At 34.8% G+C, this 26,012-nt stretch overlaps 1 protein-coding gene across 2 annotated transcripts; it reads right to left on the bottom strand.

The window, feature by feature from the left end:
* Positions 1-539: 539 nt before the first annotated feature.
* LOC143242042 (ATP-dependent RNA helicase DDX24) lies at positions 540-26,012 on the bottom strand. Of its 2 annotated transcripts, none has more exons than XM_076485381.1 (14): positions 25,787-26,012; positions 23,175-23,388; positions 22,457-22,605; positions 21,451-21,537; positions 17,812-17,928; positions 16,982-17,098; positions 14,652-14,770; positions 14,371-14,498; positions 13,542-13,660; positions 10,505-10,786; positions 3,844-3,961; positions 2,690-2,873; positions 1,042-1,205; positions 540-673 (listed from the first exon to the last, which is right to left on the bottom strand). In XM_076485381.1, exons 1-14 carry the CDS (start codon positions 25,976-25,978, stop codon positions 558-560), a joined length of 2,106 nt encoding a protein of 701 aa, XP_076341496.1. In that variant the 5' UTR covers positions 25,979-26,012; the 3' UTR covers positions 540-557. The 2 variants fall into 2 exon arrangements, with proteins under 2 accessions (XP_076341496.1, XP_076341497.1); XM_076485382.1 differs by having other exon boundaries at positions 16,988-17,098.

The raw sequence follows: 26,012 nt of genomic DNA, 5'->3' as shown, positions 1-26,012 counted from the left end.
CTATTCTATATTGATACACTTAGAGAGAGATTCCACTATTCTATATTGGTACACTTACTTAGAGAGAGATTCCACTATTCTATATTGGTACACTTACTTACAGAGAGATTCCACTATTCTATATTGGTACACTTACTTACAGAGAGATTCCACTATTCTATATTGGTACACTTACTTACAGAGAGATTCCACTATCATACATGGAAACAAAAATGCAAACTTATTTGGAGGTCCTCAGTTTTAAGCACATGTAGAAAGCAGTATTATAAATAAGAACTTTTGTAAAATTAAACTATTTTCCAGATAGTTACGAAGTATTGTACACAAGAAGTAGTTTGAATTCTTACAGTAAGTTGTGTAATATCTTTCTTGACAAAGGTAATATACTGAAATAACAAAACAAAACATGTATTTGCAATTATTTGACTATTTTCCAGAATGTTATTTTAGTTTATATTTGCCAAACCTGTTATATTTTTAGTTTGTCTCACATTTTGAATAAAACTTTTGTTTTTAAAAAATTCAACAGACAGACAAACTACAGGTTAAAAATAACTTTAATGACGAACTTTACCAACATTCTTTCTACACAATTTTTTCCTTCTACCCACCGGCTTGAACTGCTTATTTTCAGCAACATCACCCTGGACAACTATTACAGCTTTCGTCTGAGCTATTGGATAAATACATATTATTAAAATGTGTGGCTTAGATGCTTATCCACAATAAAATGATTTTCTATAAGAATTAATGCATATGGGGAGGCCTTTTTAACTCGCAGTATATTCTAATTCGCACTTAACTAAAGAATAATTAGTAGATAAAGTAAATGTCTGTATACTGGGACAGTATTAGAACAAGTCCATTATTAATAACTAATGATATAGTTAGCACTTTGGCTAAGCACAAGTTACCCTAAAAATCAAAATTTTGAAGCAACATACAAGTCCAACTCAACAATAATATTTTTATAGCATATTTGAAGTTTAACGAAAACAAAAATTCAGTAAAAAATATTCCTAAATTAGTACATGTTCTTACTTTGAACATAAGGTGAAACAAGTCTTCCTGACTTGGTTGGATAGCTTCCACCTGTGCCTCGACGAACTATTGGTTTCTTAAGCATAGCCAGCAGAGACCTCTTTAGGACTTTGATCTGTTTCACATCCCCACTTTGTTCATTGGGGTCTTGCATGTTATGTAAGCTTGATATGGTTAAGAAACACAAGCAGAAAAATAGCTGTAAAACACACATCTATAAACATAAATGTCTCATAAGTTTTGTGACTTAGTGTAGGCCTCTAGACACTGAATGTTTCATTGGCCATGCCATCTTTATAAAAACTTATTTATACCAAATGAGGGTCTGCACATTAGGATACAAAAATTACATTAAATAACAGCCCACACATTAGGTTACAAAAATTACGTTACACAACGGCCCACACACTAGGTTACAAAAATTACGTGACACAACGGCCCACACACTAGGTTACAAAAATTATGTGACACAACAGCCCATATACAAAATTACAAAAATTACGTTAGACAACGGCCCACACACAAGGTTACAAAAATTACGTTAGACAACGGCCCACACACAAGGTTACAAAAATTACGTTAGACAACGGCCCACACACAAGGTTACAAAAATTACATTAGACAACGGCCCACACACTAGGTTACAAAAATTACGTGACACAACGGCCCACACACTAGGTTACAAAAATTACGTTAGGCAACGGCCCACACACTAGGTTACAAAAATTACGTTAGGCAACGGCCCACACACTAGGTTACAAAAATTACGTTAGACAACGGGCCACACACTAGGTTACAAAAATTACGTTAGACAACGGGCCACACACTAGGTTACAAAAATTACGTTAGACAACGGGCCACACACTAGGTTACAAAAATTACGTTAGACAACGGCCCACACACTAGGTTAAAAAAATTACGTTAGACAACGGGCCACACACTAGGTTACAAAAATTACGTTAGACAACGGGCCACACACTAGGTTACAAAAATTACGTTAGACAACGGCCCATATACTAGGTTACAAAAATTACGTTAGACAACGGCCCATATACAAGGTTACAAAAATTACGTTAGACAACGGCCCACACACTAGGTTACAAAAATTATGTTAGACAACGGCCCACACACTAGGTTACAAAAATTACGTTAGACAACGGCCCACACACTAGGTTACAAAAATTAAGTTAGGCAATGGCCCATATACTAGGTTACAAAAATTACATTAGGCAATAGCCCACACACTAGGCTACAAAAATTACATTAGGCAATGGCCCACACACTAGGCTACAAAAATTATGTTAGACCATGGCCCACACACTGGGCTACAAAAAGTATGTTAAATGATGGTCCAAATCTATCTTGAATAATGTTAGACCACAGAAGAATTTTTAAAACTCATCTGCAGGTTTTAAGACAAAGTTATTTTATGATTCAAAACCTATAATAAAGCCACAAGGAAATGTGTGCAGTGTTAAATAACATTTCAAGTATCTTAACTAGTTTTGACGTCTGCCGCTTTCCTTCTTATTAGCACAATATAACAAAAGCCCCTAGTAGTAATTTAACATACATTTTTTCATAACAAAAGTTTCTAATAATTACAAATTCTAGTCCATTAACAGATTACACCTTATAAAAAGGGTACAAGTTATCCTCTTCATCTTCCAAGTCTAGATCCATTTCACCTGTAACCTTCTTAATCCAATTGTTTTGAGCTACACGGTGTCGATGTCTATGCTCCAGCACGTCGAGCTGCTTAGCTAAGTTTACCCTCTCTCGAACCATGGTAAGAACAGCATGATCAACAGGAAATACCGGAAGGATCTCATCTGGAAAGCAATAATTAACCTGCTTAACTCTCATGAATATGTCATTTTTATAACCGGGTTTTACTTCCCCAAAGATAAAACACAACCAATACAGAATGATAAAAATACACACAAAAGACAAACAATCTGTCAAAGTTATTAAACATTTCACTGTATCTTATCACAACAATGTAAGTTGTCACTTTTCATTTAAAAAATGTTTACGTTTAGAGACAAATAACGAAGTACAAAAATATAATTCAGAAGTAATATTTTTGTATTTAAATTTTCTACCTAAAATCTTATGACTAACTAATGTTGAAATCTCAGAAGGTGATATGCAATAAACAGTTGACATGTGCTTTAGTAGACTAGAATAACAAACTGATTGATAATCTTTACTTTTAATTCAACCTTTCATGATGCAAAATTAGACTAACAGTTTATGGAGGTCATGAATATGTCAAACTGAACCAGCCCATGAAAATAACAAAATAGTTTTCTTTTCTTAAAAAAAGTTTCATAATTATATGGAGGTCATAAGGATGTCATAAAGATTTCAAACACAACACTATGACATGTTTACGTGCGTATTTGACAGTTTATATCCTCAAAGAAAAATGTTTGAAAGAATACCTTTATACTTAATTTAAAAAACTTGAGGTTTTGTTTGTAACGACCTACAACATCTTGGTACATTATTAACAAAATTTTCCTATCAATATTTTTGTGGTTACAAGCTGGATGGATTCCACCCATTCTGTAACAGAAAGGTTAATCTCTTGCTGAATCTTTAGTACAAAAACACGTTCTAGAAACAAAGAAATCTCATATTAAATATACTACTTTTCAAATGTTTAGGAAACAAATATTAAGAAACATCCATTACTAGAAGATGAGAAATATTTCATCAGAACATAAAATCTTGAATCTTCTGGAAATTACAATTCTCTACCACTTAAAATCAGCTGACAAGAACAGTGATACTTACCCCTGTTCAAGGTTTTACAGAGTTTACGGTAAAACATTATTTCCTGTGGTTCAACTAGCATCAAACTCAGGCCTTCTCTGTGAGCTCTTGCTGTACGTCCACTACGATGAACATAGATCTAAATACACAAGACTTAAAATACTCACTACGAAACAAGAATCTATAAACAATTTATAATGAAAAAAACCCTTTCTTTTACAGTTGCCTTACCATAATGCAGTATAAAGTATGCTATAAATTAACATATTTTTGACATCAAAATGAATTATACAGATAAAATAGGAAGTCATAATTCTTTAACATATTCCAATTGGTGTCAAATTAACACTGAATAGAACAAAAACATTACAAAACAAGTACTAACAATTTTTTACACAGCGTACTTCTGCTGTGCATGGCACCTGGTAGTGAAACAAGTCGATTATTTAAGTTTCCAAACAGCATACCTCTGCTGTAAGTTGGTTGGTTGATTCAATGTTTTATAGCACAAAACAGCTAGGCCTATCTGTGCCAAACATCTAGTAAAATGTTAAAAGTAAATTTAGTAAAATTCATAAAAGGAAATTAAGGTAAAACAAAACAAAGTTTAGAAATAAAAACATAAATAGCATAAAACAAATGTTTACATCTAGTCTACAACGTAAACAGAAAAACTACAGTAATTTAAGTTGTAAAGGACTTTCTATAGCGTGACTGTAATTATCATAACTTGCCAGGAAGACTAACATGTAAGTACAAAAACCACAGTCAATCACCTGAAGTTGGCCTTTCAAGTCCTGGTTCCGAGTTATTTGACATTATGGCCAGTATCAAAAAGGAAAGTAATAAAAAGGTTTTAAAAGACATGTGGTAAAATTATAATAATAACTCTCCAGGATGACTAATGGGTAGTTCAAACAGCAGCGTTAGTCACCTGAAGTTGGCCTTTCCAGTCCTGGTTTTGAGTTACTTAATGTTACAACCAGTTTCTAATTTCAAATCAAACTAGATGGACTGTGATTTTTAAAAGGGAGCCACATTAAAAAGGAGTAATGTATAGATTAAAACTCTTAAATGGTATTAAAAAGATTAATGGCCTTTAAAAAACTAAAAACATTACCAAGGTTGACAGTGTCACCACCACCAATAATACTGTATAATGTTATGAACAAACCTTGGGACAGAACATGTTTAAAATGGTGTCATTGTGGAGAGTCATAATGACGACAAGAAAGTAAAATGTTACTTATTGTGATCTGAGTGTTACACAAACACAAACTACACACTGGTGCACCAGTTCCAGATAAAAGAAAACGATTAATTAAAAAACTGTGACCAATGTGTAGTCCAGTGAGAACAACTTCCTCTTTCTGATCCTTATGAAAGCAAGATGGCCAAAGTCCAATATAGGATTTTATTTGGAAAAGCTTCTTTTTGGAGTTGCTCACTCCAAGTCGACTAACAGCTGGCATGGAGCCCAGCCTTGAATACAGGACCATAGTTCACATATGAGACATGCACAGCAGTGATAGTGCCAGAGCAGATAGCTGTGGTGTTAGTGTGGATAGCCGTGGTGTTAGTGAGCTCATTCCCACAAATACCAACGTGGCCCTGTATCCAGAAAAACTGGATAGAAGTAAATGTTAAAGAGAAAGGGACCAGTTCATTTTGAATATCAGCAAGATCAGGGTGTGAACCAACGTGAAGCGATTCCAGGGCCAGTAGAAAACTAAGAGAGTCAGTATAAATAGTGCAGTTTGAGTACTTCATAGCTTCTATGTGATCCAGCACAAGAGAAATGCCATACAGTTCAGCAGTGAACACAGAAGCTGTAGAGGGGATTTTGCGTGCAACCACCAAACTGCAACAAACCATGGCAGAGCCCACACAGTCAACTCATTTCAAACCATCTGTATAAATAGGTATGGAAGGATGGTTCAAAAGATGTTCAGCAAGTAGCAGACGGTATTTCAAATCAGGAGTGTCTACTTTTCTAAGATGAGTTAAAGATAGGTCACAATTGGGAACTGTAAGAAGCCATGGTGGGATGGGCTGACCAGTGATTACAGCAATGTTATCCAAGGATAGACCCAATTCATCCAACTGCACCTGGAAATGAAGGCCAAAAGGAGCAATGGCAGATTGTCTGTTCTAAAAAAGTACGGCCCACTGAGGAAGGAAAACACAACCCCAGGTGGGATGCTTTGGTCAGGAATGAAATTTCAAAGCATATAGTAAAGACAGCTGTAAACAGCAGAGGTGCAAAGAAGGTTCATGAGACTCTATGCATAAGCTCTGAACTGGGGAAGTGCAAAAAGCCCCAGTGCAAAGCCAAAGTCTTTGATGATGAATAGGATCTAGCATTTTTAAGACCAATGGTCTGGCAGAGCCATGGATCAGTGATCCATAGTCAAGTTTCAATTGAATAAGAGCACGACATATCTTTAGCAAAGAATATATATATGCAAAAACAGCTCGTTTGGGTTGAGAAAAATATTTTACATAGAAGAGCAAACAATGTTTTGACCTTCTACGTAAAATAGTTTCTCAACCCAAACGAGCCATTTTTGCATATATATATATATCTCTACAAGTGGGTTTTCTTAATATCACTGATTACTCTTTAGCATAGAATGTCGATCCACTCCCCAAGTGGTGGAAGAGAGGACCTGGAGGATGTTCAGTGCTCTTGTACATTTGACCTGTAGCTGCTTGATGTGTGGTATAAAGGTCAGCTTACGATCAAAGATAAGCCCCAAGAACTTGGTCTCAGGGACCACAGGCAGCACAACTTCACAGATATGGAGTTCAGGATCAGGGTGAATACCCTGTTGGTGACAAAAGTGCATGCAAATGGTTTTAGAGAGAAAGAAGTTAAGGCCATTTGCTGTGGTCCACTTCAGTAAATGACTGAGAACAGTCTGTAGCTGCTGCTCAATATACCTCATGTTCGACGACTGACATGAGATGTGAAAGTTGTCAACACACAGCTCATTTGCAATAGTGAGAGGAAGTTGTTCAGTGATGGCATTAATTTTTATACTGAAAGTGTGTGACACTCAGAACACAGCCGAGAGACTCCAAGTTCCTGTAGAAAAGAGCGGAAAAGTGTCGAACCCACACAAACTTAGCATTTCCTGTCCATTAAAATTTTTTAATAAAAATGGGCAAATGGTCATGTAACCCATATATATGGAGGTCTTGCAAAATGCCATACCTCCATGTTGTATCATAAGCCTGCTCAATGTCAAAGAATATTGATACAAGACATTGTCATTTGAGAAAGGCTTCTCTGATTGACATTTCAAGTCGAATAAGGTGCTCCATGGTGGAGCGCTGTCACTGGAACCCACACTGGGTTGGCAAGAGGAGGTTGTTTGATTCCAGAAGCCAAACAAGACGAGCATTAACCATCCTCTCTAAGGTCTTACAGAGACAGCTCATCAAAGCAATTGGGTGGTAGTTTGGAGGAATCTTGGGATCCCTCCTAGGCTAAGAGTAAGGTAGGACAATAGCCTGGCACCAGGCATCAAGAAAAACATTCTCGTACCAGATCTGGTTGAAAACAATCAGAAGAGTAGCAGGAGATAAATGGTGCAGCATGTCAGTACATATCAGGTCCAACCAATGTACTGCCAGACCAATGTAGGGCAAGTTTGAGTTCCACCAGTGTAAAGGGACAATTATAGTCATAGAGATAATCAGCTCGAAAGGAAAGAGATGATTGCTCTGCCCAAGTCTTGATGGATAAGAAGGTGGAAGAAGAAGCAAAAGTGCTTGATACCCATAAAAGTTTTCACCTAGAGCACAGGCAATGCTCTGGGTATCAGCTACTTCCTGACCATCAGAGAACAAGATCAAGAATTATATTGCACACTGACCTTTCAAATCTTGTCCCATATGACTTTGGAACTGGTGGTAGAAGATATGCTGGTTGTGAACTTAACCCAAGATTCATACTGGCTTTGATGTCTTACCTACCAAGCATGAGCACGGGCCCGCTGAAAAGCGATGGGGTTTGAGAGTGTGGGATATCTACAAAAAGTATCCCAGGCTCATTTTTGAGCCTTCCATGCTATGTGGCAGGCAGGATTCAACCATGGATGAGGATATAGTGGAAAACATGTTGAGGTTTTAGGAATACATTGAGCAGCTGCTTGTATAATACAATCAGTTACTGCTGCCACACAGTCATCTATTGATAACCTAGAGATGATGGCAGGATCAAGATCCACAAGAGCAATGAAAGAGGGCCAATTTGCCTTATCCAGCTTCCACCGGGGCACGCGGGTCAGGTGGCATCGTGGTCAGTCACTCTCAAGATTACAGGAAAATCATCAGTGCCTCGTGGATTATTGTCAACCCTCCATGAAAAATGGGAGAATAATGAAAGGGAGAAAACTGAGAGATCAATAGCAGTAAAGGACTGACTAGGTGCATGAAAATAAGTGGAAGAACCAGTAATGAAAAGAGAAAGGTTGTGATCAGAGAGCATACACTCTACAGAGCAACTCCTATTATCAATATCAGCACCTTCTCAGAGGGGATGATGTCCATTAAAGTCCCCCAGGATGAAAAAGGGAGATGGCAACTGTTCAATGAGAGCATTAAGGTCTGATTGATCATATGTCTCTTCTGGCAACAGGTAGAGAGAAGAAACAGTGTTAATATGACCCAAGGAAACACGGATGGCTGTGTCCTCCAAGGGTGTGTTGAGTGGGTGGGCACATGCTGATCAACCAACAGTGCCACCTCACCCTGCACTGTCATTTCTGAACAAAGAAAACCTCCAAAAGTTGACTGTATCAACAGGTTTCAGAAATGTTTCCTGTAAGAAAAGACAAACAGGATGGTAGGAGGCAATCAGGGTTTTGATGTCATCTAGATTAGAACGTAAACCTTGACAGTTCCATTGTATCAGGATGGCCATTTTTATTTATGTGTAGGCATATCGGGTGGAGAATCCTTCTGTTCACGACCACGTCTTTTCTCCTTACTGTCCTCATTCGAGGGAGGTCTATAGACCTCCATGGATCCTGCCCTGGGTCGATTTGGCAGGTCTTTGCTGTTGGAAGAGGATTCCAGTGACTGAGGACATGAACAAATGATTGTTCTGCATCCTGGGGTGGGAGAAGATGTATCTAAGGAAATGCCTGTACCTGGAACCAAAGGATGTGGATCTTGGGGTTTGTTGGAATGTCTGTAATGGACAGAGATAGGTGTTGAAGTTGATTCATCAACTTTTGTAACCATGGAGATCAAAAGACTATTTGCTTGGAGAACGATTCTTTTGGAGGCACAGAGAGATCTGTCTGCACTCCCACTGTTGTGGAACGCAGTGCAGCAGCATATGTCTGAGATGAGGTGGTGGACAGCTATTTTTAAGCCTCAGGATAATTAAAGTTATGAATAATTTTCAAATATTGCACCTCTTTTTCTTCCAACCATTTAGGGCAAAAACAAAAGTAGGATAAGTGAGAGCCATGCAATTGACACAATGTGGGTCTTTTTCATACTCATAGGCATCGTGGTCCTTGCCACTGCAACAAGTACACATCAAGGAATAACAACATGCTGTCTTCGAGTGACCGAACCTCTGACACTAGAAACATCGGAGAGGGTTTGGAATGTATGGTCATACTCTGCAATTAAGATAACCTGCCTTGATGGTGGCAGGTGCATGTGGTGACATAAATGTAAGAATGAGGACATCGGTTGGCACCATAATTCCATCTCTGTGAGTGGATTCACTTTGGAAACTCCCTGGGTGGAGAAACCAGCGAGAATCTCCGACTCTGGGATGTTCTTCAAATCCCTCTCAAAAATAACTCCTCATGATGAATTCAAAGTAGCATGAGGTATAACCTCAATAGGTATATCCCCAATTGCCTTTGAATGCAACAAGAGTTCACTGTTGAGATGTGGATGTTTCCACCAATATGTCACCAGATCAAAGCTTCTTTCCTGACTTTGGAAAGCCAGCAAGTCCCTCTAGTCCCTTCTGAATTAAAAAGGGAGATTTTTGCCTTAAAAGTTTGTCTGAAAGTGAATGCAATATAAGAAAATGAGGTACAACAGGTGTTACAGATCTTGAATATTGCTGCTCAGAATCTTCAAGATGTGGCCATTTTATAGACTGTTTTTATCACTATTTTATTAAGATTTTTAATTGGAGTATATATAATAAAGAAAGGGAAATTTCAATGCCCACTGACCCCACCCACCATGGAGCCCTACGAGGGGACCCACTACAATGTCAAACAAGGACACTACAGCAACGCCAGAGTTTCGTGAGCACTATATCCAAACACCAGCATCAGATATAATATCCACAACACCTGTTGAGAATATCTAACACTGGTACTTGGCTGCCTCTAGCCCAAATGAACCAGCCGATTGACCCACGGGGGAGGCCACCCCCAGGGCTGTCCATCTACAGGAATTTAAGGACAAAGTGGTGTATTAGGGTTGGACCCCTCAACCACTAGGATCCTTCTCCTACCCTTAACGGGTTGTCATGCACGACAAAGACATAGGTGGATGTTTTGATCCCAGAGGAGGTAAACTAAAAGAACAGAACTTTCCCTGGGATGTCCCCTCAGCACATACAGGAATCCACACCGAGGGGCTGCTGTGCGTGGCACCTGGTTGTGAAATAAGTACTAATATTTAAACAGCATACCTCTGCTGTACGTGGCACCTGGTAGTGGAGAACGTGTTCAACTCCAGGAATGTCTAGTCCTCTTGCTGCTATGTCTGTAGCCAATAACAGACCTCGCTCACTGGCAGTAAATTTGTCCAAGTTCTTTAGTCGTTGGCGTTGGTGCATTGATGCATGGAGTGGTAATGGTGAACATGCTAAAAGGTCTAACACATTCTTCAAACGTCTAACACAATCAATGCTGTTGCAGAACACAACTGTTCTTCCAGGGTACATCAGCAAGAAGTAGTACAAGTACAAGTCCTGCATTTTTAAGAAATACAAAACACGTTAATTGTTCATCTAAAAGCAGAAGAAATGGGTGAAAAAATAACAGACTTCATTATGAAAGAAATAAGCCTATATTTAAATATTTTGTGTTCAGACCATTCACAATTCATTTTAATAATATTCTCTGGATTAAACAAGGAACTCTCCATCACCAGGCAATACTAATTCATTGTATAATTTATTACAGTTTCAAAACAGACTGATAGATTCAACTGTTTAATTCTGTGATGAAGTTTCTGCAGATTATGTAGCTTCTAAAAGATATTTTATTTTGACATACAACATGTAGAAAGGTACAAAAAGATTTCATTTTACACATTTCAACAAAACGAATATTTCTTACCTTTGTTGTGTACTATAATTGTAGATTTTTGTGTCTTCTTGTACAGCTTATTAACAAGTTTTTATTCTATAAAATTATTTTTTTATAATTAATACTGTTTTTTTTGCTAAATACTAAATTTATAAGCAAGTTGTATATTTCTTTCTAACCATTAATAGAAAGTTAAGTAACAATTTTTAACCATTTTATATTAATTTGACATTTCTAGCCATTAAAGCAGTTGATACAGCAACAAAGCCTAACTTAAACATGGCCTTCTAGTCAAAATGAACTTCATATGATCACGTATAAAATGACATACCTAAGTCTAAATAACACTACGTAACAAAATTTTTACTTTTTCTTATTCCTAGGTAGAAAGTGTTATTTCCCAATTGTTTATGCCTAAAGTAAGGGGAAAAGACCTATTTTTCTCTTCAAACTTTGCTTTTGTGACCTGGACAATGAAATTTTCAAATTTACCCATTTTCCAGAACATTCCAGGTAGATTCAGTGCTGAGTAACTGATAGAGAATTTTATCAAACTTACATGAATTTTCAAGAACTTTATAGAATGTTGCAGAACTTACGAGGATGTTCAAGAACCTTTTAAAATTTTCTAGAACTCTCCATAGTAATATATATATATATACAGGGACTTCTTGTAGCTTCTTGATGCCATCTCTGATAAAATCAGATAGATCTAGGTGTTCATTCAGTTTAATTCTAGCTGCCTGAGTGAACACCTAGACCTATCTGATTTTATCAGAGATGGCATCAAGAAGCTACAAGAATTCTCCAGACACATTCTCCTATGTATGTGGCCAATTTATCAAGACAAGAGCAAAAAAGTACTCTGTGACAGCATCTGATAAAATGTGTGAAGCCAACAAGGCATATTTTGGCATGCCTGTCATAGATCAAGACCAACCCTGGGCACCTCATTTTGCCTGCGAGCACTGCAAAAAGACTATATGGTAAGATAGAAAATTTTTGCTTGCTTGAATAGTAAGACTTTATATTATACATATTTCAGACCTTTTAAAACTTAAATATCTCTCAGTGCAACTCATGAAGAATAGAACAGCATCAAGACCTTGCTAGAAGCCTCGTAGTATGATAAGTATTGCTGGGAGGTTATTGGAGACTTCAAAAGGGTGGCATTTCTGATAGGTCTCCAAGGAGGTTTTACCAAGTGTCCCTATTATCTTTGCCTTTGGGACAGCAGGGACACCGCAGCGCACTACAACAGGAAGCACTGGCCACAACGGACTGAGTTCTCTATAGGGAGGCACAACGTCAAGTGTGAGCTACTAATGGACCTCCAGAAGGTGTTGTTCCCCCACTGCACATAAAATTGGGTCTAATGAAACAATTTGTCACAGTTCTTGATAAGGAGTCTGCAGGCTTCGAATACCTTCAAAACTTCTTCCCTAAGCTGTCTGAGCCAAAGGTCAAAACTAGTGTCTTCATTGGACCACAAAGATCCGGGAGTCCACAGAATTCCCCAAGAAACTTGGGGCAGGTGTGTCGTAGTGCCTGCTTACTCTCCACACCACACCAGTAATTAGAGTGAATATAATCTATATCATGCCTGCTTACTCTCCACACCACACCAGTAATTAGAGTGAATATAATCTATTTCATGCCTGCTTACTCTCCACACCACACCAGTAATTACAGTGAATATAATCTATATCATGCCTGCTTACTCTCCACACCACACCAGTAATTACAGTGAATATAATCTATATCATGCCTGCTTACTCTCCACACCACACCAGTAATTACAGTGAATATAATCTATATCATGCCTGCTTACTCTCCACACCACACCAGTAATTACAGTGAATATAATCTATTTCATGCCTGCTTACTCTCCACACCACACCAGTAATTACAGTGAATATAATCTATTTCATGCCTGCTTACTCTCCACACCACACCAGTAATTACAGTGAATATAATCTATTTCATGCCTGCTTACTCTCCACACCACACCAGTAAATACAGTGAATATAATCTATTTCATGCCTGCTTACTCTCCACACCACACCAGTAATTACAGTGAATATAATCTATTTCATGCCTGCTTACTCTCCACACCACACCAGTAAATACAGTGAATATAATCTATTTCATGCCTGCTTACTCTCCACACCACACCAGTAATTAGAGTGAATATAATCTATTTTATGCCTGCTTACTCTCCACACCACACCAGTAATTACAGTGAATATAATCTATTTCATGCCTGCTTACTCTCCACACCACACCAGTAATTACAGTGAATATAATCTATATCATGCCTGCTTACTCTCCACACTAATGTTCTCTAAAATTCAGCCTGAACTAAAAATGAAGTATCTTGCCCTACATGGTTGGTAGTGATTAACTATAACTAACCTTTTCTTTTAAGGTGCAGTTGATGCAAGCTTCCGTTAGAGTCTCTACTGTTCCAACTCTTCTGGATAAATCAATGATCTTAGGTTTATCTCTTGTGCCCAACTCTGACATCAACAACTCTACACAAATATAAGTATAAGTGTTAGTCATCTTAAATTGTATACAAAATATATACAACAATCAATAAAGTTTTAATTAAATATAATTTTATATTATTGGAAAAATATGACCAAATGAGACATTTCTTTGTTTAATAGAAGAAACTTAAAAAATGAGCAACACTTTGAGAACAAAATATTAACATAAAGATTGTGGAACTACTTTCCACACTTTCATTCACATTTTGTTTATGTTTTGAATTTCGCACAAAGCTACATGAGGGCTGTCTGTGCTAGCTGTCCCTAATTTAGCAATGTAAGACTAGAGGGAAGGCAGCTAGTCATCACCACCTACCACCAACTCTTGGGCTACTCTTTTACCAACAAATAGTGGAATTGACCATCACATTATACTGCCCCCACAGCTGAAAGGGCAAGCATGTTTGGTGCAACAAGGATTCAAACCCATGACCCTCAGATTACGAGTCGAATGCCTTAACCCACCTGGCCATGCTGGGCCTTCACATTTTGTAAACTGAAGAATTATTTGGTTCAGTTGTTATAGAAACTGATAATTTATGTAAATTGCAGATGTTAATCAGAACAGAATTTACCTTTTGTTTTAACTGTACTTTGTAATACCTATGAACCTTTTATTTCTTAAAGACATCCAAACCTTCAGTATTAATTAGTTTTTATCATATAAAAACATTGTCTTCTTATTTACATACCTAATTTTTCCTTCTGTGTGAGTTTGAACTTTTTCTTATTAAGTAATAACCTCTGTGGCAGGCCATGAACCATCGTAAGAGTGGCAGAAAATATGAACGTCTGACGCTTCTTTCTCACTTCTTCATTCCTGAAATAGAACAGGTACTAGTTTACCAAAGGTTGTATCGGTGCTTTTGTTCTATAAATATGTACATTTAGACGACAGACAAGAAATGTTAATTTTCCTTTGGTTATGTCACAATCAAAACTATATGATAAAGTATCTTCACATAACACTCACCTATTGAGAAGTTGTAACAACTGTTTTAATTCTAAAAAATGTCCTTTCTCTACCATTCTATCAGCTTCATCAATCACAATATATTTGATATTTGATACTTGACTTAGATGTGGTTCACCCTGCAAAAAACAACAAAAGAACAAATGTTTCACTCTGAAACAAGGACACATTTGAAAAACAAAGAATTTAATTTGTTTAAATAAAGGAAAAAATGAACCAAATTTTGTAAAATATGTAGGTCTATAAAGACACCAGAAAACTAATACACAGTTAAATATATACAACACAAATACTACAGAAACAGAAAACAGTCATAATTCAACCCCATGTTCATTAAATACTACAGACACAAAATAGCCATAATTCAACCCCATGTTCATTAAATACTACAGACACAAAATAGCCATAATTCAACCCCGTATTCATTAAATACTACAGACACACAAAACAGCCATAATTCAACCCCATGTTCATTAAATACTACAGACACAAAACAGTCATAATTCAACCCCATATTCATTAAATACTACAGAAACAGAAAACAGCCATAATTCAACCCCGTATTCATTAAATACCACAGACACACAAAACAGCCATAATTCAACCCCATGTTCATTAAATACCACAGACACACAAAACAGCCATAATTCAACCCCATGTTCATTAAATACCACAGACACACAAAACAGCCATAATTCAACCCCGATTCATTAAATACCACAGACACACAAAACAGCCATAATTCAACCCCGTATTCATTAAATACCACAGACACACAAAACAGCCATAATTCAACCCCGTATTCATGAAATACCACAGACACACAAAACAGCCATAATTCAACCCCGTATTCATGAAATACCACAGACACACAAAACAGCCATAATTCAACCCCATATTCATTAAATACTACAGAAACAGAAAACAGCCATAATTCAACCCCGTATTCATTAAATACTACAGAAACAGAAAACAGTCATAATTCAACCCCATGTTCATTAAATACTACAGACACACAAAACAGCCATAATTCAACCCCAAGTTCATTAAATACCACAGACACACAAAACAGCCATAATTCAACCCCATGTTCATTAAATACCACAGACACACAAAACAGCCATAATTCAACCCCATGTTCATTAAATACCACAGACACACAAAACAGCCATAATTCAACCCCGATTCATTAAATACCACAGACACACAAAACAGCCATAATTCAACCCCGTATTCATTAAATACCACAGACACACAAAACAGCCATAATTCAACCCCGTGTTCACTAAATACCACAGACACACAAAACAGTCATAATTCAAGACCGTATTCATGAAATACTAGACACACAAAACAGCCATAATTCAACCCCGTATTCATTAAATACTACAGACACACAAAACAGCCATAATTCAACCCCGTATTCATTAAATACTACAGACACACAAAACAGCCATAATTCAACCCCGTATTCATTAAATACTACAGACACACAAAACAGCCATAATTCAACCCCGTATTCATTAAATACTACAGACACACAAAACAGTCATAATTCAAGACCGTATTCATGAAATACTAGACACACAAAACAGCCATAATTCAACTCCGTATTCATCAAATACCACAGACACACAAAACAGCCATAATTCAACCCCGTATTCATCAAATACCACAGACACACAAAACAGCCATAATTCAACCCCGTATTCATGAAATACCACAGACACACAAAACAGCCATAATTCAACCCCGTATTCATGAAATACCACAGACACACAAAACAGCCATAATTCAACCACGTATTCATGAAATACCACAGACACACAAAACAGCCATAATTCAACCCCGTATTCATGAAATACCACAGACACACAAAACAGCCATAATTCAACCCCGTATTCATGAAATACCAGACACACAAAACAGCCATAATTCAACCCCGTATTCATGAAATACCACAGACACACAAAACAGCCATAATTCAACCCCGTATTCATGAAATACCACAGACACACAAAACAGCCATAATTCAACCCCGTATTCATGAAATACCACAGACACACAAAACAGCCATAATTCAACACCGTATTCATGAAATACTACAGACACACAAAACAGCCATAATTCAACCACCTAATAATTAAATACTAAAAACACACAAAACAAAGAAGCCATAATTCAACCATGCTAGTAGTAAATTATACTATAAAATGACCTGAGAAAGAAGTAGCCACAAATCAACCACATTATAAAACAATCATATGCTTTTAATTTTGCTTATGTCAACACAACCTTTTACACACAATACATACACATTTATTACTCACACACACCTCTTCGATAAGTTCCCATAGCCTGCCAGGTGTTGCCACAACTATTTCAGGGCATTTTCTTAGCAATCGTTGCTGTTTTTGAGGAGCCATTCCACCAACTACAACTGTTACCTAAATATTACAGAAATGTGCATGAAGATTTTTTATACTTGATTTAACAATGTACTTACAGCCACACAAAAAGTGAAAAAACATTATTTTATATAAAAACTTCCTTTTTTGAATTATTACAGACTTCAGGAACAAAAATCAGAAGTAGTTATTTAAACAGTGATTAATCAACTTAAGATTTTTATTCCTTTAAAAAGGAATACTACAAGATAAAATTTTATTGTTTATTGCAGATAAGAAAGATTGTAAAAAACATAAAAATCTACATTCAGTAAAATTGGTTACTTTTACAAATTAAACTCACTTTGTAGTGAATATAGCTGTACCACCAGAGTAATCTGGTTTATAAATCAAACTCACTTTGTAGTGAATGTAGCTGTACCACCAGTGTAATCTGGTTTATAAATTAAACTAACTTTGTAGTGAATATAGCTGTACCTCCAGTGTAATCTGGTTTACAAATTAAGTTGGCTTTGTATGGAATGCAACTGTACCACCAGTTTAATCTGGTTTATAAATTAAGTTGGCTTTGTAGTGAATGTAGCTGTACCACCAGTATAATCTGGTTTATAAATTAAGTAGGTTTTCCACTAAATGCATACAATTCTATTAAGAAGCAGTGTCAACCAGAGTTAAACTATCTCCCTACATCATAGCTTCTGTGGCTACACAAAAGGAAATTTAACAGTTCCCTATTTTAGCTACAAGCATACCTTTAGGTCAGTGAACCTCATGATGGCTTCTAGATGCTTCTTTACCTGTATGGCAAGTTCTCGAGTAGGAGTCAACACCAGAGCCCATAAAGGACGAGTAGGAAGATCTTTGTTGAACTATTTATTTACACACAAAACAAACATAACAATAGAAAGTTAATATACAAGACAGAAATTAAAAATAGTAACTTTGTTCACATCAACACACATTTCAGCACACAAGTTTATTTCAATAAGTCATCAATTGATTTACATGAATAGTTAAAAATTAAAATTTTAAGGTTTAAATAGTTGTCATGCAACATTTCTTAGCTCTATGTTAACCCTTATTGGACCAAAATGCCATGACCAGTATCTTTTAGCTCTATGTTAACCCTTATTGGACCAAAGTGCCATGACCAGTATCCCTTAGCTCCATGTTAACCCTTATTGGACCAAAGTGCCATGACCAGTATCCCTTAGCTCCATGTTAACCCTTATTGGACCAAAATGGCATCACTAGTACCCCTTATTTTTTTTTTTTACAATGTAATTACCCAACCAATTTACATGAAACTTTGTACAAACTTGTCAATGTACGTAGTAGCTAGTCTATGAATCTACACAGTATCTGGTCTATGAACATAACAGTAACTGGCTTATGAATATAACAGTAACTAGCCTATGCTTTAAAATTTCATACAAATTACAAAAGCCACAAACAATTCCCATATCTGTGGTTTGTTACTGATCTTCTAAACATTTTACTTGGTTACTTTGTTCACCATAAGAGAAGTTCAAACTACTTAATTTCTCAAAAAGCTATAAACTACCTATATTCACCTACTTACTACCTACACTAAACTACCTACATTCACCAACTTACTACCTACACTAAACTACTGACATTCACCAACTTACTACCTACACTAAACTACCGACATTCACCAACTTACTACCTACGCTAAACTACCGACATTCACCAACTTACTACCTACGCTAAACTACCGACATTCACCTACTTACTACCTATACTAAACTACCGACATTCACCTACTTACTACCTACGCTAAACTACTGACATTCACCTACTTACTACCTACGCTAAAATATCTACATTCACCTACTTACTACCTACACTAAACTACCGACATTCACCTACTTACTACCTACACTAAACTACCGACATTCACCTACTTACTACCTACACTAAACTATCTACATTCACCTATTTACTACCTACGCTAAAATATCTACATTCACCTACTTACTACCTACACTAAACTACCGACATTCACCTACTTACTACCTACACTAAACTATCTACATTCACCTACTTACTACCTACACTAAAATATCTACATTCACCTACTTACTACCTACACTAAACTACCTACACTAAACTACCCACATTCACCTACTTACTACCTACACTAAAATATCTACATTCACCTACTTACTATCTACACTAAAATATCTACATTCACCTACATACTACCTACACTAAACTAAAATATCTACATTCACCTACATACTACCTACACTAAACTAAAATATCTACATTCACCTACATACTACCTACACTAAACTAAACTATCTACATTCACCTACATACTACCTACACTAAACTAAACTATCTACATTCACCTACATACTACCTACACTAAACTAAACTATCTACATTCACCTACTTACTACCTACACTAAACTACCCACATTCACCTACTTACTACCTACACTAAACTACCCACATTCACCTACTTACTACCTACACTAAAATATCTACATTCACCTACTTGCTATCTACACTAAAATATCTACATTCACCTACTTACTATCTACACTAAAATATCTACATTCACCTACATACTACCTACACTAAAATATCTACATTCACCTACATACTACCTACACTAAACTAAACTATCTACATTCACCTACTTACTACCTACACTAAACTAAACTATCTACATTCACCTACTTACTACCTACACTAAACTAAACTATCTACATTCACCTACTTACTACCTACACTAAACTAAACTATCTACATTCACCTACTTACTACCTACACTAAACTAAACTATCTACATTCACCTACTTACTACCAACACTAAACTAAACTATCTACATTCACCTACTTACTACCAACACTAAAATATCTACATTCACCTAATTACTACCTACACTAAACTATCTACATTCACCTACTATTGTTATGTGATGCTCCACATAACAATATTTAACTCTTGGGTCTATTTTAGCTATCAAAATAAGTATTCAATGTTTGAAGTAAAATTTTTTTATATTGAGAAAATGGAACCATTTTCAATTCTGTATGAATCACTTTTCCCTATACCACATTCATTATTTTAATATATTCTGCAATTACAAAAGGATCAATTTATTGAGACACAACCGAAACACACAAATATCCTGCAAAAACCAAATTGAAATATTTTACAAATGGACTAGTGTCAATTCTAATGTACAAAAATTCCATGTCCATTTCTAATCACAAGAATATAAACAAATTTACATTGTCCAATGTAATTATCTTATTTCAACTAGCACATAGGCTATTTTTATCAACACTATCTTGGTAGAAAATGAATTTGACAAATCTCTTTGTAATCCACTGATGAAAGTACAACTTTCTAATTTTGATTTCTTTGTTACCTTAAAAGGTTTTGATCTATTTATTTCAGGTATATTTAAATCATTTGTATTTTCATAATAATACTCTTTTAGAAAGGAAAATTTGTTTCTAATCTTTTAAAAGATTAAAACTTCTTTGACAATGAGACAAATTCTGCATCCAGTAGATGAAGAAACCATTATTCACTTAAAGTGCACCACGTGAATAAAATCACAAGTGTTCTTGTGAACTACTACTGCACTAGTTTCATTGTACATCACGTGAATAAAGTCACAAGTGTTCTTGTGAACTGCTACTACACAACTAGTTTCATTGTACATCACGTGAATAAAGTCACAAGTGTTCTTGTGAACTACTACTGCACTAGTTTCATTGTACATCACGTGAATAAAGTCACAAGTGTACTTGTGAACTGCTACTGCACAACTAGTTTCATTGTACATCACGTGAATAAAATCACAAGTGTTCTTGTGAACTACTACTACACTAGTTTCATTGTACATCATGTGAATAAAGTCACAAGTATTCTTGTGAACTGCTACTGCACACATAGTTTTACTGTATCTTGTATACAATTATGTCAAAAAATATCTTTCAGTATGATAACTATATGTTGTATTCTTAAAAAGGTAACAGTGAAGATTTCATATTTTGTATATAATTCATAAATAATAAACAAGTTTAAAAAGCTAGCAGGTAGGGATGAAGTCCTTATTTTTATCTAAATGTTCAAAGTGTAGTAATATTTGTATCTAAAAGTCACTTAGCATGTACATAAATTTAAATATATAATAATTTAAAATTACCTGAAACAAATTACCATTGTTTAATAATTATTAATTCAGTTTACTTTTAGCATAAACAATAGTGTGTATTAGTAAAAATTCGGCTAGCTAACTGTGTGTTTCAAAATGATATGCAGACGTAAAAGAATTCTTATGACAATGAAAATCAAGGAAAAACAAGATGAAAAGAGATATTCAAAAGATACCTAAACTAACCTCTGTTTGGTTACTTTTTATACGGTCCTTCTCTTCCAAAATATGATGAACAAGTGGAATTCCAAATGCTAGTGTTTTTCCACTACCCTATACAAAAGACCGAGCAACTTTTATTCATACAAACTAAAGTCTGCCTCAAGTGTTAACGTGAGTTCATTTCTGGTCATTACTGGTAAAATAATAACAGTTTAACAATTGATATTCTTTGTATTTTATTGAAAAACAAAAGGTTGTCAGTAACGTCAACTCCTAGTAGAAACCAATAAATCAGAAATTATAGATAATAACTTGGTTTAACCAATAAATCAGAAATTATAGATAATAACTTGGTTTAACCAATAAATCTGAAATTATAAATAATAACTTGATTTAACCAATAAATCAGAAATTATAGATAATAACTTGATTTAACCAATAAATCAGAAATTATAGATAAAAACTTGATTTAACCAATAAATCAGAAATTATAGATAAAAACTTGATTTAACCAATAAATCAGAAATTATAGATAATAACTAGGTTTAACCAATAAATCAGAAATTATAGATAATAACTAGGTTTAACCAATAAATCAGAAATTATAGATAATAACTAGGTTTAACCAATAAATCAGAAATTATAGATAATAACTTGATTTAACCAATAAATCAGAAATTATAGATAATAACTCGGTTTAACCAATAAATCAGAAATTATAGATAATAACTCGGTTTAACCAATAAATCAGAAATTATAGATAATAACTCGGTTTAACCAATAAATCAGAAATTATAGATATCTCGGTTTAACCAATAAATCAGAAATTATAGATAATAACTCGGTTTAACCAATAAATCAGAAATTATAGATAATAACTTGGTTTAACCAATAAATCAGAAATTATAGATAATCACTTGGTTTAACCAATAAATCTGAAATTATAAATAATAACTTGGTTTAACCAGTGACACAAAGTTTTTCAAATAATTTAGCTGTTGTTTTGCTAACAACAACATTTGTAGCTTACAGTTTCTGCTGCACCAATGATGTCTCTATGATCTCTTATTGCTGAAGGAAGACTCAGGGCTTGAATAGGAGTAGGAGAGGTAAAATCCATTGCTTTCAAAGCCTTTAAGACTGAATTTGGAACAAACAGGTTTGACCAAGCTGACATATCTGAAAAAAAGATTTTATTTTTCAAGGCATCACTACAACACCATGCTATGACTAGACTGGAACAATAAGGCTTGACGAGGCAGACGACTTGTCTAACATAATCTTTCTCGTACAACACCACCTTATCACTAGTGCTTTTACACAACCTTTTAAAATTTTATCAGAAAACATACCATAAGAAAAGTTTGTGGTCAACCCTGAAATAATTGATAAATGTTTCATTTTTTAAGTTTAATTTAATAACATAAACATTCAAATTACAAAAAATTACCATAATAAATGCATATCTTGCTCATTTGTTCAGTAAAGACAAACACTAAACTTAATTAACAAAAATGTTACTGATTTTGTCATAAAGTTGATCTGAAATGGAAGTTTCCAAATTTCCACTAACCTTGATTTGTGGGACACTCTTTCTGCTACATGCAGTATTTTTGTAGTCTTTTTTATGTTCCCAATTATTCTTCACTTACTGAAATTCTTGTGGTGCCCCCAGCAACCCCTCACCACACACCATTTGAAAATCATTTCTTTAGAATAATCAAAACTACAGAAGCCCTACATGTTACCTGTGTCTTGGAGATTCACTAAATCCACATCTTCAGTATCATTTGAATTTTCTGTTTTCTTCTTTGTTTCAGTTACAACAGTGCCATCTAGTTTCCTCTTCAAACATTTCTTTTTCATTTCTTTGTGATTTTCTGTACTATTCTCTGATACACTTGACATCCTCTCAACAAATTTTTTATTTGAACCATTTTCACTTTTTTCTTTCTTCTTCACCTACAAATTTATATAAAACTCACTTGAAGGGAGGACTGTATTTATTTCACTTTTGTTTTCTTATAATTTATTTATTCCTGGTTTAATCTACCAAAATATCCTAGAAATTCTTAATTTACATTAATTAGCAACATGTTAAGTCACTTTTAAATGTATAAACATTTCCAAACACAGAGGATAGAAATTAGCATTAAATAAATCAATATTGTTGAATATTGAAGGTAAGTCAATGAATGAATTACATAAAAGTCTTATGTGGACAAATTATTTTTCAAACATAAACTGTGCCTTACATGCATATACAGTGTGTTTGAAAATAAATATACCAAAAATTAGGTTAAATAACTATTTTTATTTGAGATAACAACAAAAATTCAATACAAGTCGTAGGTTTGTATGTTTTAGCTTTAATAATTAGTGGACTTTTAGATGTCTTCCATTTTCTTTTTTGAAACCCCCAGAAATGAAAATCTAAATGGGTTAAATTGGGTAAATAAGCAGGTCATTTGATAGGTCCACCACTACCAATCTAACACTGAAAAAGTTTGGTAACAGTAACACTTCAAGCAAAATGGAGCAGTGCTCCATCATGTTGGAATGTAGCTATCTGTAACAAGCCAGAAGTTTTTCCGAGTTATGGAATAAAAACCTTTGTAATATGCATAGATATGAATTTTCAGTAACAATTCATTCAGCAAAAAAAAGTACAGAACAAAAATGAATACAAAAAAACTTAAATGTTTACTAACTATATATTCAGTTTCTGCTGTTGTATCAAATAACTCTATTGTCATTCAACTTCATTTTTGGTATATTCATTTTCATACCCACCCAACAAAACAATAAAATTCCTTTCTGATTTAAGTATGTATCACTATAAACATTGTCAAAGGCTTACCATAAAATAGATCTAATTTCCATGTGGTAATATATTATGTTTTTAGAGATAGCTAATTAACTTGATCAAGATACAATCAATTACAAACTTTTTAAAACATACCTTTTCAGTTAAAAGTCTATAAACAGGTTTACAACCAACTTAACCCTGAAAATAAACATTTTATAATACCAAAACTTTAACTGGACACTCAATATTTTGTTTTACAGTTTCTTCAGGAGTATTCCACTAAAGCACAGCCACAACTGATAAAGTTCCAAATGGTTTAAATACACTTGAAGACACCACAGGAATTACTTAAACACTTTTACTGACAATGGAAACAGTCAGAAATCAGTTTATTTGGTAAATTATTTACTTAGTTAAACCTAGTACTTTGGATCTTCTCCAAGCAGCACAAATTTAAAGTAAACCAACATCAAAATGACATCTTTTGTGTAAAATAAAACTATCTTAGGAAGTTTGGGAATCATTAGATCACACAATGATTACCACTTCATACAGCACACGGGTGCAACACCCTTTTAAACCATGTTTAGAGTTAAGACTTTGTAACTTGTTAAACTATACATCATGCTGCATCAGTCAGTGAATAACCAAAATTTCGATGGTAACAATTGTTTTATCTATTAATTTACTATACAGATTATAGTTTATAAAAGTCTAACAAAGTAAGTTTAAAGTGAAGGAAAAGGCCCCAAACCTACACATTTTTATATAAGACCACATATAGAGTATATTGTACAATCTTGGTCACTGTACCTAAAATAAGATATTGATGTCATAGAAAGAGTGCAAAGAAGGGTCACAAAGCTGATTTTAGAACTAAAAGATAAAGTATACAAGGAGAGGCTAAAAAGAATTACATCTAACTACACTGGAGAAAAGGAGATATAACGAAGACCTGTACAATTAACAAGCGATTTAAAAATATAAATACTGAAAATTATCTATAACAAATCAAAAGGACACAACAAAAATATACAAAAGAACATTGAGTGGTAAAAACATAGTCAATTATAACAGAGATATTCTGGAGTCAACGTCAGTGAATATGTTTAAGAACAGTTATAATAAATACAGTAAATCTCAGGCATCTAATTGTTAAAACAGAAACAAGTTCAAGTAGTGTTATATTTTATTTATAGAGAGGTGGACAACAAGCACAAATTAGTGCACTCAAACTTTGTTATTATTACTGTGAATATCCTTATTTTTTATTTGTAAACAAGTATAATGTCTCAACTACCCGTGTTAATTTTTTTACTTTTAATATATGAATAAAAGGTAAATGACACTACAACCATAACTTTAAAAACTAAGTATTATGTAATTTATAACCACAACAAATAACATGCACTAAATGGTGGTTGTATTCCTCTATCATTTTTATACGAATTTCCGTCATTATAAGCTGTAAAATATAAAAATTTATGTTAAAAAATTTCAAGTTTAATAACAAGACTTTGCCTTAGTTGACGAGTAATAACGACACTCTACCTTAGGCTTAGCAGAAGCGGGTTTATCTTTACCAACAATTACAGTTCCTCCTTTACAATCTTTAACCAACTCGTAACAATCTAGTTCTTCAAATCCAACAAGGTCGTTAAAATCACCTTGTCCATCGAAATCTACTATAACAGGCTTCCAATTTAAAACTTCGTTACTTTTACTCGTCTTCTTACGAGCCATTTCAACCACGTGAATAGATGGCGCAGTGACAACC

The sequence above is a fragment of the Tachypleus tridentatus genome, unplaced genomic scaffold (genome assembly GCF_004210375.1).
Source record: "Tachypleus tridentatus isolate NWPU-2018 unplaced genomic scaffold, ASM421037v1 Hic_cluster_1, whole genome shotgun sequence".
Lineage (NCBI taxonomy): Eukaryota > Metazoa > Arthropoda > Merostomata > Xiphosura > Limulidae > Tachypleus > Tachypleus tridentatus.
The sequence above is the reverse complement of the archived record's forward strand: the minus strand, read 5'-3'. Positions and strand labels throughout refer to the sequence as shown.

Bases quoted from the DNA above. Each gene is read 5' to 3' on its own strand.
- LOC143242042 (XM_076485381.1), bottom strand. From the start codon at position 25,978: ATGGCTCGTAAGAAGACGAGTAAAAGTAACGAAGTTTTAAATTGGAAG. The intron at 14,771-16,981 runs GTGAGTAATAAA...TGTTTTTTGCAG, and splicing joins AACTTATCGAAGAGGTGTGT to GGTGAACCACATCTAAGTCA. The intron at 674-1,041 runs GTAAGAACATGT...TTTATCCAATAG, and splicing joins TGTTTCACCTTATGTTCAAA to CTCAGACGAAAGCTGTAATA.